This window comes from Brachyistius frenatus, unplaced genomic scaffold (genome assembly GCF_029030835.1).
Source record: "Brachyistius frenatus isolate BFR_SWC_R1_liver_20210118 unplaced genomic scaffold, ASM2903083v1 Contig_97, whole genome shotgun sequence".
In the NCBI taxonomy this organism is placed as follows: domain Eukaryota; kingdom Metazoa; phylum Chordata; class Actinopteri; family Embiotocidae; genus Brachyistius; species Brachyistius frenatus.
Genome location: NW_027210696.1, coordinates 1316387 through 1333345, shown reverse-complemented (window position 1 = coordinate 1333345; position 16959 = coordinate 1316387). Strand labels below are relative to the sequence as shown.

At 39.7% G+C, this 16959-nt stretch overlaps 2 protein-coding genes across 3 annotated transcripts in view; one reads left to right on the top strand and one right to left on the bottom strand.

Annotated features, from left to right (window-relative positions):
- Window positions 1-61: 61 nt before the first annotated feature.
- Window positions 62-1988, top strand: pgpep1l (pyroglutamyl-peptidase I like). Its single transcript, XM_069711105.1, has 5 exons — window positions 62-427; window positions 513-565; window positions 652-768; window positions 1106-1332; window positions 1429-1988. Exons 1-5 carry the CDS (start codon window positions 397-399, stop codon window positions 1652-1654), a joined length of 654 nt encoding a protein of 217 aa, XP_069567206.1. The 5' UTR covers window positions 62-396; the 3' UTR covers window positions 1655-1988.
- A 3926-nt stretch (window positions 1989-5914) lies between these two features.
- The window catches only part of igf1ra (insulin-like growth factor 1a receptor), a 70746-nt gene continuing 59701 nt past the window's right edge, over window positions 5915-16959 (bottom strand). The window contains exons 12-21 of one of the 2 annotated variants that reach the window (XM_069711097.1): window positions 16794-16936; window positions 16192-16357; window positions 15989-16091; window positions 15695-15765; window positions 15369-15598; window positions 14450-14554; window positions 14029-14188; window positions 13653-13782; window positions 11595-11729; window positions 5915-7880 (exon numbers count right to left, since the gene is read on the bottom strand). In XM_069711097.1, coding sequence (XP_069567198.1) covers window positions 7355-7880; window positions 11595-11729; window positions 13653-13782; window positions 14029-14188; window positions 14450-14554; window positions 15369-15598; window positions 15695-15765; window positions 15989-16091; window positions 16192-16357; window positions 16794-16936 — 1769 coding nt within the window. In that variant the 3' untranslated portion in view covers window positions 5915-7354. The other variant, XM_069711098.1, reaches the window with a different exon arrangement.

Sequence of the window (16959 nt, the reverse complement as noted above, 5' to 3'; positions counted from 1 at the left end):
TGCGGGTAATTCATAATTTTTGGTTAAAAAAAACAAACAAAAAAACGTCTGCAACTTTTTTCAGCAATTTTAATTATAACAATGAGTTATAAAAGTGTTGTGATTATTTAAGTAAATAACAAAAACTGGGTAAAAACGAAATGCAATTCAGTCTTATTATCGGGCTAATTATGTAGCCGACGTAGTGACTTGTAAAGGGGATGCCAGAACTTACATGAGTCACATGAATGCATCATCTGCACACGGCCTCCACATTTGTCAGAGAAGAGCTCCCCCAAGCGGACAAAAAAGAAGTTATGATAGCTAAAACAAAAGTCTTGTCTTCCAATATCGTCACATGAAATGTGTTGACAACTTTCTCCTCTTACTGACTCACCATACAAACTTGGCAACGTTATGAATAAAAGCGAAACTGTGCTCGTTACAGGTAACCTACCGTATTTTCTCGTTAATACACGACCTCCTCTGACCGGCGTTTATTTTCAAGCCCGATTATGAATCTACTTTTTCAGGCTTTGGACCTTTCAGGCAATTCTTGGAGAACCCCAGCTGGACAGCAGCCCAGGTAATGTTTGACAAACATTTAATGTGGCAGTGCTTAAAGTTCAGGCGTCACCGTCTCAAAATAACAAACTCTAAAACTTCTTGCAGGGGGTGAAGTTGGTCGGACTGGGAGAGAAGATTAATGTTTACATCAAGGAGGTACCAGTGAGTTATGTTAAAACCCAACAGATTATTCCTGAACTCTGGCAAACGCTTAAACCAAAGGTAAAAATCATTACTGTCAAATTATTATTGTAAATAACTGTAGTCTATATATTCAGTTTAGGTTTCAAAGATTCCCCAAAGAGGAGGTTTGTATTCTATTGTTTCTTTAGATTAAATATATGAATGCTGTGATCATCACATCAAATATCCACCACGTTAGTTTTTAATTGTAAAATGTGATGAGTTGTTAAAATGTAACTCAAAAAATATGAGTAGACCTATAGGACCTCAGTGTAGACTGCAAAAATGTGTCCATCCTTTGTCAATATAATAAGTGTTGGAACATTCATATCATATAAGAAGGTGAATAATTCATTATGTGCTTGTATGCATCCAGTTTGCTGTTCATCTGGGCGTAGCCAGAGGCTCCAGAGTCGTCATCTTGGAGCAAACGGGGAAGAACAGCGGATACAGAGACAGAGATGTTTGTGGCCTCTGTCCTGAATGTGAGTGCTGCATCGAAGGCGGACCAGAAAAACTGGACTCGCTCATTAACATGAGGGCGGTCTCCAAGCACTTCAAACAAGCAGGGATGGATGTGATTTATTCAAGAGACGCTGGCAGGTAGGCATCTGTTCCTGCACTATTTTACCAGACACTCAATTCAATTCAACACTCACGACTATAATGTGGAGATAATGCTTTCGGTCTTCTTTTCAGGTACCTATGTGATTTTGCATATTACTGCTCACTGTATCACGGCGAGAGGAGAGCAGCCCTCATCCACTTACCCTCGTCTGGCAGTCTGGCCTCAGCTGACAGACTAGTACCTCTGCTGCAGACCCTCATTCAGACCATGCTCCAACAGCTGGAGGACCCTTCAGAAACAAGTACATCTTCATCTAGCAGACATTTTACACCACACCAGCAGACACCTTATCGCTGAATGACGTGGATGAGAAACGGCGACCTACAGGAAATTCAACAGAACAAGCAATCATAGTTCTCATTCTTTTATTTATTCAAAATTGCAGAAAAAAAAAAAGAAAATACAAGAATTTCTCAGATACACATTTGGAGACGGCATGTCAAAAATACACCATCTCAGCAATAGGTGTGAAAAAACTTTGAGGCCTCAGATAAAGAGTCGGAAAGAAGACATAGTCTAGTGAAAGTTGTTTTTTTTTTATATTTTTTTTTCCCCCAATCAAGTAATGAACACAGATTTTGTGAAAGCATTTGAATAAAATAATAGTAGTAGACCAAGGCCCCCTCAGAAGGTATAGGAATGCAAATCATAAAAACAGAGGCATGATAATGATAAACCTCAAACTTATTATTGCTGTTTGAATGCACTGATGCATCCTCCATAAACCTGACTTTTGCATGAAGAACATTCTGAAGAGTTAAAATGATGAAGATGACTAAACTGAGTGTTTTTAGTTATATTTACGCAGGAAATCTAACATAATGCAAAACAAAGCAACTAGTGAGAAGCTGTAAACTATCATCTTTTTCTAATCATGTTGTTTACTTAGTTACCATGACTACCCGTAATCTACGCAACATCCCTGTCCTATAAACTGTATGTCCACGTGTTTCTTGTAAATGCTAAAGTTTTGACAGGTTTGTGATCTAACTAGTAGTTATTCACCTCACAACAAGTCAGTGTCTACTCTCAGAACTGAAAAGCTGAAATATATCACGATACATCCAAACTGGAACAATGTAAATACACAGATATGTTAAGTAACTACTCAAACGGTTTGCTTGTCAGTGGTGATTTCTATATTAACATGATATTCAGCAGCAATCAGATGTTTCTATATCAAAGGAGTGTTCATGTTTTCCCACCCTAAACCACACACAGAAAATAATTTGGAGGAACCTTGATTGAGCACCCGAATTTCACATTAGAAGTTACGCAGTGGCCTATTCATAATAAAAATTTGTATTGCTTTTAGATACTAATTTCAACACAGATTATTTTCTGCTCTCAGCCCTTGCACTTTGCATGTAGCCACTGTGATTAAAAAGTAGAGCTGAGGTTTTACGAGAAGCTTCGAGATGAAAAAAAGCTACTTTGCCACCTTATATGTTTAACATTTTTGGTGACAATAAGATCCACTGAGGTGACTTGAACCAGCAGCATTATTATAAGTAGCAGTACAACAGGCCAGGGAAGGAGTGTAGATTTCACTTCTGAATGATCAAAACGGCTGAAAAATGGTCGTTGAGAGATTCACACTGACAATGGTGGAAATTAACTCTAAAGCCAAAATGTCGTGGTATTCATCAGGTAGACTTGGACAGGGGCACATAATGACATTCACACAAGCACAAAGAATTTCCAAATGATAAAATCAAATAGTTTTAAGTGATGACAAAAAAATAAATAAAACGCTGCTTTGATTCTAACATTGAAATTGTCCATCGAGGAGTCCCTACTGAGGGTAGAAACATGAAGGAGGTGGAGTTGCTGCTTTCTCAATGACGTTTTTGTGTAGAAAGTACAGAATTCTTCTTCTAACATTCACAGTACTGATTCACACACATAACTGAATGTAATTTTTGTTTTGTTTTTTGAAAAAGTGAATGCCATCTGTATGTTTGGAATAAACTAAACTTCTGCTGCAGGTAAAAAGCAACAACATTTTATTTTGCTTGGAGGAGAATAAAACATTTCCCTTTTTAAATATTTCCCATGATATAACTCTTTAGACTTCTATATAAATGCATTTTAGATGAGAAAATCAAGGTGTTTTGTTTTGAGGGTTTGAGGTTGTGACATTATGTTCTGTGGAGATGGAATGACTGATGTTGAGCCCCGGCCTCCTTTCTCATCAAAAGAGTGTACTATAACCTGCTTTAAGCCTTATTACACTGATAACTGTCCAGTCAAAATACAGCGGAGGTTGACATAAGTATGTGACATTTTCCTCACATTATTACCCAATAACCTTTTAGCCTGATTCTGCAGAGAATAAAACTTCAAAACATGCGATCCTTTTCTTTGTAATCTCACTTTTTGTAAAAGTGGGCTGAACTTTGAACACTTCCATTCCATCTCCTGTCCTAGTCCACTTCACGAGGTTTATCTAGATCCCTGTGAGTTTTTATCCAAGTGAGGCTTCTCTAAAAACTTCTGATGATGTGAAAGAGTGAGATGTATTCGTTTTCCATACGCATTACATATATTTAAAAAGAGTGAGGTAGATATATGCTTGAAGGGAAAAAAAAAAAAAGTTTTAAGTCCCCAAGTCATGACACTAAAGAAAATGCATACAAAAAAAAAATCCAACTTTATACTGAATCATGGGGCATTTATACAGTGATTTAAACTGATATCACAAAAGAAAATTTAAAAAAAATAAAAATAAATATCACTCCTACAGAAAAATTTTTTACTTTGAAGAAAGGAAAAAAGAAAAAAAAAATCACCAGGCAACATGAAGAGAAATCCTTCAAAACACTTTCACTATTCAGCCATTTTAAGACCTTTTCCATTCATGACATTGAAATGTGTTCCCTTCCCTGGACTTTAACCCATCCTTTATTTGGTTTTCAGAAGCAGTGATTATGAATACAAACAATAAGTTTGAAATAAGTGTTGTCACTTTGAAAAAGTGACATTCGCAGAAGTGGTGTTGGATTGTGCTTGAGAGTGTTGAAATAAAAATAAGAAGCAGATTTTAAATGGTTGAAAGATTATTGGCATATTTAAGGCAAACAAGACATCCCAATTAGCCCTATTTATTCGCAAAGAGGCAGGAAATGGATGGGTTAAAATACCAGATCTGGTATTAAGTAAATATCTCGTATACTGGAACTAATCCTGACTTCAAAAAGGAGGCACCGGGGGGAGATGGGTACAGTTTGCCATAAGGTCAGTGGTGAGGCCAGAGGGAAGGAAAGAGGGCGCTGTTCAACTTAAAAAAAATATGATAAAGGTAGGAAAAGGCGGGGAGGTGGGAGGCGGGGGGGTTACAAGGTGGACAAGTACACGATGATTATGAGAATGTGTGGAGAAAGCAAAGCCTTTACTTTGACCTGAGATTGAGTCGCACCTAGAGGGCAATGCTAGGCGCAGTGCTAGACAAGTACAAAAAGGGTGCAGAAAATACACGCTCACACATCGAGCTAAGGTGTCCATTCCAAATAATAATAATAATAATAATAATAATATTAATAATAAAATATAGACATCCACAAAACAAATACAGAAGGAAACATTTCATAAAAATAAAAGGCAATGAACACAATGTAGTGTTACAGAAAACCTTTTGGGGTAACTTTTTGTCATTTTATTTTTATTGAGTTTGAGGATATTAGAAATGGACTGTAGTGGAGACCATAAAATACCAAACCTGAAGGATTTCTGTATATATAACATCCAAAAGAGAAAAAGAATAAAATAGCAGCTTTGTTCTGTACAGACATAGAGGCAAACATTTTTAACCGTAAAAAGGTTTTTAAAAAAGTGACAAAACCAACAATGTGTATAAAAACAATCCTGCAGTCAAAAATACAACTGTAAGACCTTTATATGTGTTTGAAATGTAGAGAAACAAATTCTACAAGAGACCTCCTGTGACTTAAAGGTTGTCTCTAGGCTACTAAAATCTGATTCAACAGCTTCTCGCTTTATGTCCCAGGTTTGTTGTGGTGTATTTGGTGCCATTTGATCTGAACAGCAGTATCGGCGAACGGCGTTCACCTCCCAAGTGAAATGTACACTTAAAAATGTCAGAGAAAGGTTTGAAGAAATCAAAGTGGAGGCAGAGGCGTATTCCTATATTGTGAAGTTCAGTGATCCGCAGTGTGAGACTTCTGATCCTTTGATGTTTTTAGATTTTTTTTTAAATTTTTTTTTTTTTTTACTAAAACTAAAGACAGACTCAGGCTGTGATTCAGAGTTTGCTGACTCTAGTCAAATCTGTACTTCCTTCAGATGTCTACTTATTGATGTTACGATCTGAATTGATATAGCGGGTGATGGGGGTTTTTGATTGCCCCATTGTCAGCAAAAGCATGATGGCTTTTCAAAAATAATTATTCGAAGAAAACACAGGGTGAATACAACGAATGATTATTCTCAGCGAATTTGGCAATCATTTTATTACTTACAAATAAGTAATAATAAGGGAAGGAAATTCTCACATAATAGTGAAAAATGAGTAACTTGTTTGGTCTGACTGACTGAATAACCCAAACATATCCAGTTTGCTATCACATAGGACAACAAAAGCAGCGCATCCTCAGATTTGAGCTGGAATGATTTAAGCAGTTGATTGATTTCCAAATTAGTTGTTGAATAATTTTCTAGACAAATTGTTTCAACTCTATAGAAACACAATGCCAAGTGAAAATAGTTATTTTAATAAACCTCCTGTTTAAGTTTAAGATTAAAAGCCATGATCTGTCGTGGTATTCTTGTGTCGTATGGTAATCCACAGTTAACCGTAAATCCCAGTAAATTTAAGTTTTATGGCATTGATATGGATTTTAAAAAGGACTTTGTTGCCATTTCTTTATTGAATCATCAGTCCAGTGATAACTTATTTTAACTTTTTACAGAAATTTAGTTTCAAATAATGGAAAGAAAAATGTACTTTAATTTTGAGTCAAACAGATTGAATCCTGCATTTATGCTGACTATTTGCAGGTAAATTCATAATAATTTTGTGTTTTTAAGGTTTCTTGGATTTATTTCACCCTCAGTGGAGACACTGCATATTCTGGTACAACTTTGACTGCACATGTGAACACAGCACATCTGGATTCTGTCCTGTTACAGCCCCTCACACACTCCTCCAGGTGCAGTTAGTACAAATGATAAGCATGAAGTCTGAAACCCAAACAGTTTTGGTATTATTGCCTGGACAGAGTTATTGCAACTCTGAATCACAGCCTTAAACAAAAAGGAACACCTGTATGAAACTGCAGAAAAAGCTTGATTTGGCAATAGTTTGGCAGATACAAAATAGGCCCTCCTCTACTATTTTGACCCAAACCTGACAGGATCCTGTAGAAATATCAATAGTAAAATGAAACAATGATCTTAGTCCAGACTTTCTAATTGAGGCATCCTCACATACCATGAGCCAGTCTGCTCATAGAAAGAAAGTCATTTTGATGGAAAGTCGTTTTAGAAATGGAGGTCTAACATACTGTGGAGAGAATCATGTCTGTATAAATACACACTCAAATATCCATCATATCCTCTCTAAAATCATGAGGGAAAAAAAGTGCTCTTCTGTTGGTTTTGCTGGCAGATATGCTAAAAAAAAAGAAAAAAAAAAGATGATTTTCTTTAAATTCATGTGTACATCTGTCAGTCAGGAAACACGCCTGTGTTGTTTTCCTTCCCGAAGGACTTGTATGTAATGAAGACTGAAGTACAGGCTGCGCAGGAAGGAGTTCCCCATTGTTGAGTCTGAGCCACCAAACTCCAAATGCTTTAGCAGATTTCTGTGCTATTTTTTCAGTTTTTTTGAGTTTGTGTTTGACCTCAAAGGAGTGGAGAGACCATCTACTGGCACACAGTAGATGAAAGTAATTTCTTACCTCATCCTTCCTTCCTTAAGAGTTAGAGGAGAGGTTTGTGTTACCCTGTGTAAGAGGAAGAGGAGAGGCTGGTCTGATATCAGCAGGCTGACGACTGGGGCAGTGGTAACGCCCGTTCGTTCTTTCTGCCCCCATTCATGTGTGCATAGGGTTGCAACTCATCAAAGTTAGGCCGCAGCACCACCACAGGCCCGTTGGCCGAAACATGTCCTGAGTGTTTGTCCAAGGCTTGTCCTGGAGACGCCAAGGCTGAGGCAACTGGGCCCGGGGGGGAGGGAGACACAGGTCCCAGTAATGGAGTACTCGGGCCTTGCATGGGAGATAACTGCTGGGTAGAAGGAGGCGGCGTAACCCCTGTACACGCAGACGAGGGAACCACAGCAGCAGACGGCTGCCTCGTGGATGCAGGGTCCAGTGGAATGTTCTCCATGTTTTCTACCTCCATGTCCAGCTCCTCGGTGTCCGGCGGCTTGTTCTCCTCGCTGTAGAAGAAGCTCATTTCCCTGAAGGGAGGATCCAGTTCATCTTTGATGCTGCTGATGATCTCCAGGAAGGACGGACGCATCTTCGGGTTATACTGCCAGCACATCCTCATCAGCTCAAACCTGTAAGTGACGCACAAAAGATAAAACTCTTAGAAATTTGCCATGGATTTATCGTTTTTGTGTTTTTCATTAAAGTATAGTATGTTATTTCTTTTCGTGTAATAAAATACTCGCATACACATTTCGTACTACATAATGAATTTATAATTTCATACTAAAAACACACAACACTAAAAGATACCAACATCACTTTTAACTGAACTGAACTGTGGATTTTGTCCCCTATCTCGTAAAAAAAAAAATACTGCTAATAGGTGAATAGTTCACAGACGGTATGGGCAGGAGGAATGATTACAGTAAGTACAGAGTCAAGCAAGACATGCCCTGCTTTTAAAATGTCATAGTGGGAACACTTCCTGTTTCTCACCAGTAGGTGGCAAGAGAAACTGAAGTTAAAGACCCTTTCAATACACTGGCACTAAAACTCACTATAGTTCATAAAGTTCACTATATTGATCTTGATAGCGCACCAGTACATTAATATTTTAAAGTGAACTACATTGTAAAAGTTCACACAAACAGGCTTAGATTTTATGTTTCATATTCTGTTAAATATGGGAAAAAAGTTAAATCACTTATAAATACCTATCCTAATTTCTTTAACTTGCTCATTCATTTCATGCAGGTTTGTTGGCAGGTTAACATCCCATATCTTTTAATACTGCCCAATTAAAATGAAGTAAAATCACAGATATATTGGATATATTCCAAACTTGCTGCAGATTAACAGACTTTTAGTGGCACACAGCAAGTAAATCAAAAAACTACTTTTTAATGCCTGTTCAGTTGATGTGAAATTTGTAAGTTGTATTTTTTACAGCATTAAAACACGCAGTAAGATCATCAATGTAGCATGTACTCAGCAGAGCAGTAAATCATACTTCAGGTTACTGTGCCAGGCCAGCAACCAAGCTTTGGGAATGTCAAAACAACATCATAAAAGGGAGAATTATTACAGTTTTGTGTGGTGCAGCACCACACACCACAACTTCAATTATACACAAACAAGCTAAGAATACTCTCGAAGGCCCACTGATATAAACACCTCGGCCATCTCTGCTCCATTCTTGCTGTTCCCGCTGTTTTTTTTCCCTCTCCCAGTGGTCTCTTTGCCGTCTACAACAACCTCTGCAGCTGGGTGCCAGCTCCTGTCCACACAACGGAATTATGGGAAGATCTTTTCGACGCACGCGCCTTGCTTCATACTCTGAAGCAGCAGGGAGGGTAGCTCTGACTTGTTTTTTAGGTGTAGGTCGCAAAGTTGACATTAAGGTGTCCAAACCCAGGTGGGATTGCAGAGCTTCCATGAAAAGACATGTAATGCTTGAAGCTGGGCCGACACACCAGGGTAACCCGTCTGCACAGTCCTGCCTGCCGAATACTCCTCTCCCACCATCTGTTACTGAACAAGTAACTTGTTGATGCCAATTTAGAAAACAAACATTGCAGTAATTCCTGACTTCCTGTCAACATCCTGCCAATCACAACACCCATGACGCGGGCTATTTCTTTTAGGCTAAATTGACTTACATTTAACCTGTCATGCACTTTTTTGAGTACTCCTCAAGATCAAACCTCACATTTTTTACACTTCTTTTGTGCTGTCCCTCAAGTTTCTTATTTCTGTTTTAATCACTTTAACACACATTTGGTACAGAGAATTCCATTTGTATGTATCCAAATGTGCTGTATAAATACAGTTTGACTCTGACTGAGCAAGATGGTGCCCCGGATGGCTGCCTTGGTCATGCACTCTCTAACACTTTTTCTGTTTTTGTGTAATTGTTTTGTTTAGCTTGAAATCTTTGTTTAGCTGTATACCTGTGTCTGTACCATCCTTTAAGTTTGAACTGAATTAAAATGCAGGGTTTTCCCTACTGTTATATGGCTTAAGCCATTTTGGGCACCACCTTAGCTGAATGAATGTAAAATCATCATGGAGAGGATCAAACTAAATAAATTCCCCCAAAGACTTCTGAAGCTAATTTTGTCTTTCAGATTTTTGAGTGTTGTTTATTTGTCTTTGGAATATTTTACCTATATATAGTAATAGGCAAAAATGATGTGAAATTTCATGTCTTTAGTTGGAAAAACAAAGTTTAATTGGATGAGAAACCACTAATATTACCATCAAATATGTGCTTCTTTGTCTTCCACAAACTTGAGGAAAACACTGAGATGTCGTGAGAGCTAATGTGAGCTGGAGTCAAATTTCTTGTACGTATTAACATACTTGGCTAATAAAGCAGTTTCTGAACTTTTGTGACCAATAAATGCTGAGTGTTACAAACAAAGATCTGGTAGTGATAGTGTTAAAATAGTTCTGAGGGAAAAAAAAAAAAAAAGCACTATTCTAGCCAAAATTTCACTGAAGAGATGAAAACCCTTGATAAAATCAGAAACAGACACAACTTTGAGGCCAAATCATGAGTGCAGAACAGTCTCCAAACATCTATGATAAAAGCTTAATAAACCCAAACAGGAATCTCTTGCAACACAACTAAAAAAAAACTTCACAAGTACGACATCACCAGTGGAGTGAAACTTTGATGTATAATAGCACCGTAAGGGATAGGTCCACATTCCACAGTAAATCATGATGTTTAATATGATAGGAGAGTCTGCATGGTGTTTTCATCTAACCCTGCAAGAGAGAATGCAGTTTTGTCTGCAGGAAACTCTCGACAGAAACATGGGAAATCCAATCAATGACCCACAGCTACCTGAGAAACAAGGGAAACTCAGTACAAGGAGGAGGCATTCAAAGCTCTCCAAATATGACTCATCCCTCTGTGTGTAATCCTGCCCACTTCCACTCCTTGTATCCTTCTATTCAGTCTTTGTATGAATGTCTGGCTTCACTGCACCTCAGCAGTCATATGGAAATCTCCATTAAGTCACTACAGAAGAGGCGACCATCGGCATGAGCCTGACTCCCCTGTGTGCTGCTTACAGACTGGGAGGCAAAGCCCCTACTCCACCACCTCCGTAACACAATCCACACACTCCTGTAATCAGGACAAAATAGTCAGGCTGCCATAGAAACCAGAGTTTTGTGTCTTCACAACACTCGGCGGGTTTTTTTTTTTTTCTGTTCGCACTCTTTCTAAGGTGAGGTCAGCCATGAAGAGTGGGAGGGGAGAGAGCAGAATGCCTTCTTATTGAGGTCAGAGAGGGAGAGCAGAAATGCATATATGCCGTGCTGCATGCTGACAAGCAGGCTGTGCTCTTTTTTTCTCCTCTCTAACAGCCAGGGTGATTCATTAATGAATTATAGATAAATTAATGGATTGTTTCTATCGCTCAAATTCTCTTCGCTGATGGACAGACACCCTCCTCATGCCCGTCCCCCGGCTGCAGGGATGAGGGGCATCTTTCACACACGGGTCGTGGCATCCCTTCTATGGACCGAGACTGACGGGTGAGGAGGCTCCTCACTGCCAGCTGACCACCGAAGCGATGTCGTCAACATACCACATTTAACCTGTGACGTTAATGTCAGCCTTCATTTTGGCTCAACCGGAGCATACACACATGATATCCAACACACTTAGAACCACAACTTAAAATAGACGGCGGGCAAAATAACACAGAAGACGTGCGGGGTCAATGGCAGTAGAGGGTAAAACAATACATCATTTAGGGTGTCGTAGCATAAACCTGGAGGACTTGAATTGGTGATATTACAAAATGATTGATCACGGACAGACTTACAGCATGTCAGGGCAGTTGTCAGGTTTGTCCAAGAGTCCTCCCTCCATGACAAAGCGCAGCACTTGTTCATTAGACATGCCCTGGTAAGGCTGTTCTGATAATGTGGCAATCTCCCACAACACGACACCAAATGACCTGCAACAAGAGAAAAGAAAAGAAATTAATGTATCATGTCATATTTTTGCTTCTTATCAGATGCTCTTTCAGTGCTGTTTACAGAGTGCAACATCAGAGAAGGTTTAAATCTTCTGTGGCTAATAGCACCAGGCATATTGGCTTTTTTTTTTTATTACATCTGAATAAATCTTCTATTGTGTTGGAAAGAAACTGTATCCATTATGTTACTGGGCAAATCGTCCTGCACTCGGGTCAACCTGATAGGTGAGTGGTTAGGGCGCATTAGCCCGGTATTATATATATAATAGATAAGGTCTGGCCACACTCCACTGGGGATTGTTTCCAGTCGTTGCACCCCAATGGGCAGATCTCTGGTTAATTCTGAAACCATTGGAGCAGCCTTTAACCAATCAGCGTTGACCACCATGACGTATGTTGTGCACTAAAACTCAACCACTGCCGCCACCGTTGGAACTGCAATTAGAAAGAAATAGTTGACTTCTACGTCAAGTGTTTGGCATGTTCACTATCTTATTTTTGGAACTTATCAAGCTCACTGGCTGCAAAACCAAAGTCATAACCCAAACTATTAGAGAAAATACTTATTTTTCTTTACCTGGCCATGACTTCAGAGGAAAAGTCAGAGAATCACCAAAGTAATTGTAATTCATTCTGAGGGGAACATGAAGGCCTGAAGCTAATTTCATTGCAGTATTTCCTATAGTGTAATAATAATAATGCTATCTAAAATAATAATAATAAACATTTTCTCAAAACAACAAAATGTGAAACTCATGGTTTTACCAAAGGAAAAGTCATTTTAGTTGCTTGGGCAGTAGGGCAAAAATCAATGCCAAACTCACTGAAGTCAGTAGAATTCATACTTTGGGTACCATGAACCATCCACATTTAATCTATTTAGTTGGAGAGATTTTTCAGTCTGGACCACAAGGTTGAACTGACAGACCAACATTCCCATCTATAGAGCCACATCGCTAACATGGCTAAAGGCTGCAAATGTAAACAAGTTGTATGTTATACCGCACACAACTAGAAAATGGCGAACACCAAATGTCTGTATATGACTCTTCATACAGTTTTGCCTACATGCAGAAGCTTATTACAGCCTTCAGTCTGTTGAAGCTCATTTTGTGGCTTTGTCTTTAATAATATTTTGCAGCACTGTAAAGTGTGGGGCAGCTAATTTTTAAGCCCTGCTATAAGCAAGCACTGCATATAAGTGGATGAATCCGTCCTCAGATCAAAACAGCTTTTCTTGATCAACAAAATACATGTCACCTTTTTGTGGAGCCCAGAATGGGTTACACTAAACTTCTGTACAACATCAAAGAGGAGGATATAGCACACAAAATGTGGAGGTGGGTTTGTGCTGGCACTGCAACCTCTTATTTGAGAACATCTGGAGTAGTTTAAGCCCACTCTTAGGGACTGACCCGCAGGACACTTTGAGTTGAGAAACTTGCAGGGGCGCTAGTAAACAGTTAGACTAGCTACAGTAGTAAACAATGTGGCAGAGCTGCAGGCTGAGAATCTACCAAACACTGAAATAAAAAACAACAACAAAAAAAAACAGGGTTATCGTTAAAAAAAGAATACTCTTGTCCCATACTGTTCTGTCATGGGGAGAGGAATTTCCAAAGAGCCAGCCAGAAACCAAAAGATTTTGATGGTTTTGGAAATACTAACTGTTACAGCAGGAAATGCATGTTCAAACTGCTAAGTAAAAAATGTTGGCCGTGAAGAGATCTGCAGGTTTTTAAAGTTCTGACCCTGCAGCATGAACTGTTTTAAAGTGTCCACATACACAAAGACACACAATACGCAGGCAGTTCTGAAATACTTAGCAGGCTTGGTGTAGTAGAACAGGTTCACACATGTATAATGCAGCCTTGTGTATGTGAGAGTGATGTGTTCTCATACCAGACATCAGACATTGTAGTGAACACTCCATCTTTCAGAGACTCTGGAGACATCCAGCGGACAGGCAGCAGGCCCTTCCCTCCTTTTCGGTAGTAATCCGTCTCATAAATATCCCTGGTCATGCCAAAATCTGAAGAAAAAAAAATGAAACCGGGTTGGGATAGCCTCTAAATGTCTCTCAGTCTGTGTGGGAGAGGAAACTCAAAAGAGCTCATCTATTCCCCTCACTTACTCCCTCCCTCTGTCCATCTACATTAGGACTCCACTGCCTCAGGCACTCACTCAAATCCAAACAGTTTTTTTTCAAGGCCAGCAGAGCAGGTTCAGCATTGAGCAACCTTGGGGTGGCTGAAAGCATCATATTAACTTGACTTACCTCCAATCTTCACAGTGAAGTCCTCTGCTACCATGCAGTTTCTGGCAGCCAGATCCCTGTGGACAAATTTGTTGGCATTTAGGTACGCCATACCGTCGGCGATTTCCCCCGTCATCTGGATCATCTTTTTGAGCGGGGGAAGGACGTGGCTGGTGGCATTCTGTGGCAGAATAAAAGGTGAGAAGGTGAGAAGATAAAGAGCTTGAAAACACTGTTCTATCAGTCATCATATCATGTTTCTGTGCTTTCATCAGTGTAGCAAGACGAAGCGAAGGGTAGATGCTATGTGAGTGTGAGAGGGAGAGAAAGAGAGAAAGAAAAAAACTGGGTGTGTATGTACGTACACACCATCACCTATTTCTTTATGAGACTGTATATAACATATAGCCGAGGTGTGTGTGCGTAAGGAAAAGCTGCTTACATCTTTGCGCAGAGAGCGCAAGTGGCTCTTGAGATCTCCGCGGGTCATCAACTCCATAATCACCAAGGTTGGCTGTCCCTGAGAAACCACGCCCAGCAGCCGCACCTACATTTATCACAACAGAGCACAGGTCATCAGGGATAAGTCAAAAGGCATGCCCCAAATCCTCACAACACAGATAGCACACACTCTGTCCCTGACGTTTTGATTAAAACTATTCTCTCACAATGCAAATGCTCACTTTTACTTTCTCTCTGTAAAGTTACAGCTTACTTTCTAAAGTCACAGTTTAATTTATGTCCAATAGTGCATGTATTCTACCATACAATTGTTACATGTGTGTATTTCTTGTATAATAACCTCAAATTACAAAGGTTAGTATATACACAGTACTATAAAATTAGTAGGTAGTAAGGTAGGTTGTCTACTCTATCTTGAAAACTCAGAAGTACATTGGGATAAAAGCAAAAACAGTTCAATTGCTCATAGTTTTCATCTTATATTTGTATTACAAACAGGATTTCTTTTTAAGTTGCTTTGAATTTTGAAAAAATCTCATTCCTCAAAATTATTCAAAATGTATTTAATGTAGTGTTTTGGCTGTTTAGCAGCTAGACTTAATAAAAAGGTTGTAACTGCAGCTTTTCAAAGGGAAAATCTTTAACACGTCCATTTAACGTAGTTAATGAGGCTGCGATCACACTGATGAGAGAATGTACACAATCTCCAGAAGCCTGAACCCTGCCTCAGGCTGAAGCTACCTGAGTAAAGACAACCACAGTGTACTCAACGCTCATAGTCCTCGTGACCTGCTGGCCTCGCTCTCTCTCCATCGATGCAGATTAAATAGGAAATAACAATTGAGAGCACTATCTGCTTTTATTTCAGGCATTTCCCTTTTATGACATGTCCATCTTACCACATGGTGACAGTTGAACTCCTTCATGACAGAGGCCTCGTTCAAAAACTCAATCCGTTCCCTCATGCTGGCTGACTCATTGACCGTCTTTATGGCCACTCGTGTGTCCGGTTCGTCCTTGACCACGCCCTTCGCGATGCCTTCGTACACCATGCCGAAGGAGCCCTGGCCCAGTTCCTTGTTCATCGTGATCTTCTCCCTGGCCACCTCCCACTCATCCGGGATGTACACTGGAACAGCACAAGAAAGAAACAGTAGGTCAACACCACATGCACTTACATTGAAATATAACAATGGAAAATGGGAACGATATTTGATATTCTTACTCTCAGCAGCACTGATGTACTCAGGATTGACAGATGCATAAAGGACTCCATTCCCAAGTCTATCGCTATTCCTGTTAACAAAAACGCGGCTCAGTTAGACGGCAGGCAGCTCTGATTGCGGATGCAATAGGAGGTCTACTCTTTACCACCGGGGAATGTTAATGAAAACAACACCTATTACTTCTAATTAACATTACACTGGTCATTAAGGTTCATGAGCAAAGCGAGGTAGAACAACTTAATTAAGGAACTTTGTCTGGCAATGTGGAAAGTAAGTTCACAAAATAGACTTGCCTCTTTTTGTTAATAAAGAAGAGAATGGTGGTGAGGCTGGCGATGAAAAGTGTCACTATGATGGGAATTATGATGACCAGGTAGAATGTAACACCATCATCTCCTGTCAGGCAGAACAGACATATAAAAGTGATCAGCACTGACAAAATCATACCGACATTAAATTTCTAAGTACAGCATTTAATGAAGGAGAAGTGCATTACGTTTAGGCGGAGGTACATAGAAGGACACACTCTCCGTCCAGGAGCCGTTTCCTGCGAGAGAAGTGGCACGCACACGAGCAGAGTAGTTCCCCGAGCCCAGGTTGGTCAGCCGAGCTCCTTTGTGCTCGCGGTACTGCTGTCGCGACACACATCCATGTTTCTCAGGCTGCAGGAAAACAAGCACATGCTGGTTATTGCATGAAGACAGCACAAGGTGGAGGTCAGGTATTTAGAGTAAAACTCAGTTTGTTCTTATTTCAAGCCCTAACAGGCTCTACATAAAAGTTTACTGAATACCAGTAACAAAAGTCTTTATCCTGTGAACTGATGGTGAAGACTTTGTTTTTATCCACGCTCTCAGAAATATGTTTTGCTTATTGTTACTTCAGTTGTAAGTAAAGTTTGATGTTTGACCTTCACTGTGATGATTTATCTTCAGAATTTGGTACTCGAAACTGGCCTTTACATTCATCTGCCTAAACAGAAAAGATTGTCCTAAGCTCATCTTAAATCTGAGTTTAAGTCGTGCTTGTGCGAGCGTGATTTGTGATGCATCTTAAAACATATGTGAGGGGCCTAATATTACACCCAGCCTGGCTCACCTCAGTCCCCAGCCGGAACTTGATCTCGTACATCAGGATGAGTCCGTTGGGCACGATGGGCTCCAGCCAGTGGAGCACCACACACCCCTCAACCTTGTCACTCCTCTCATAGATCACCTTTCCAGGGATGTCATCTGCTTTGACTGGGGAACAGACACATTCGCAA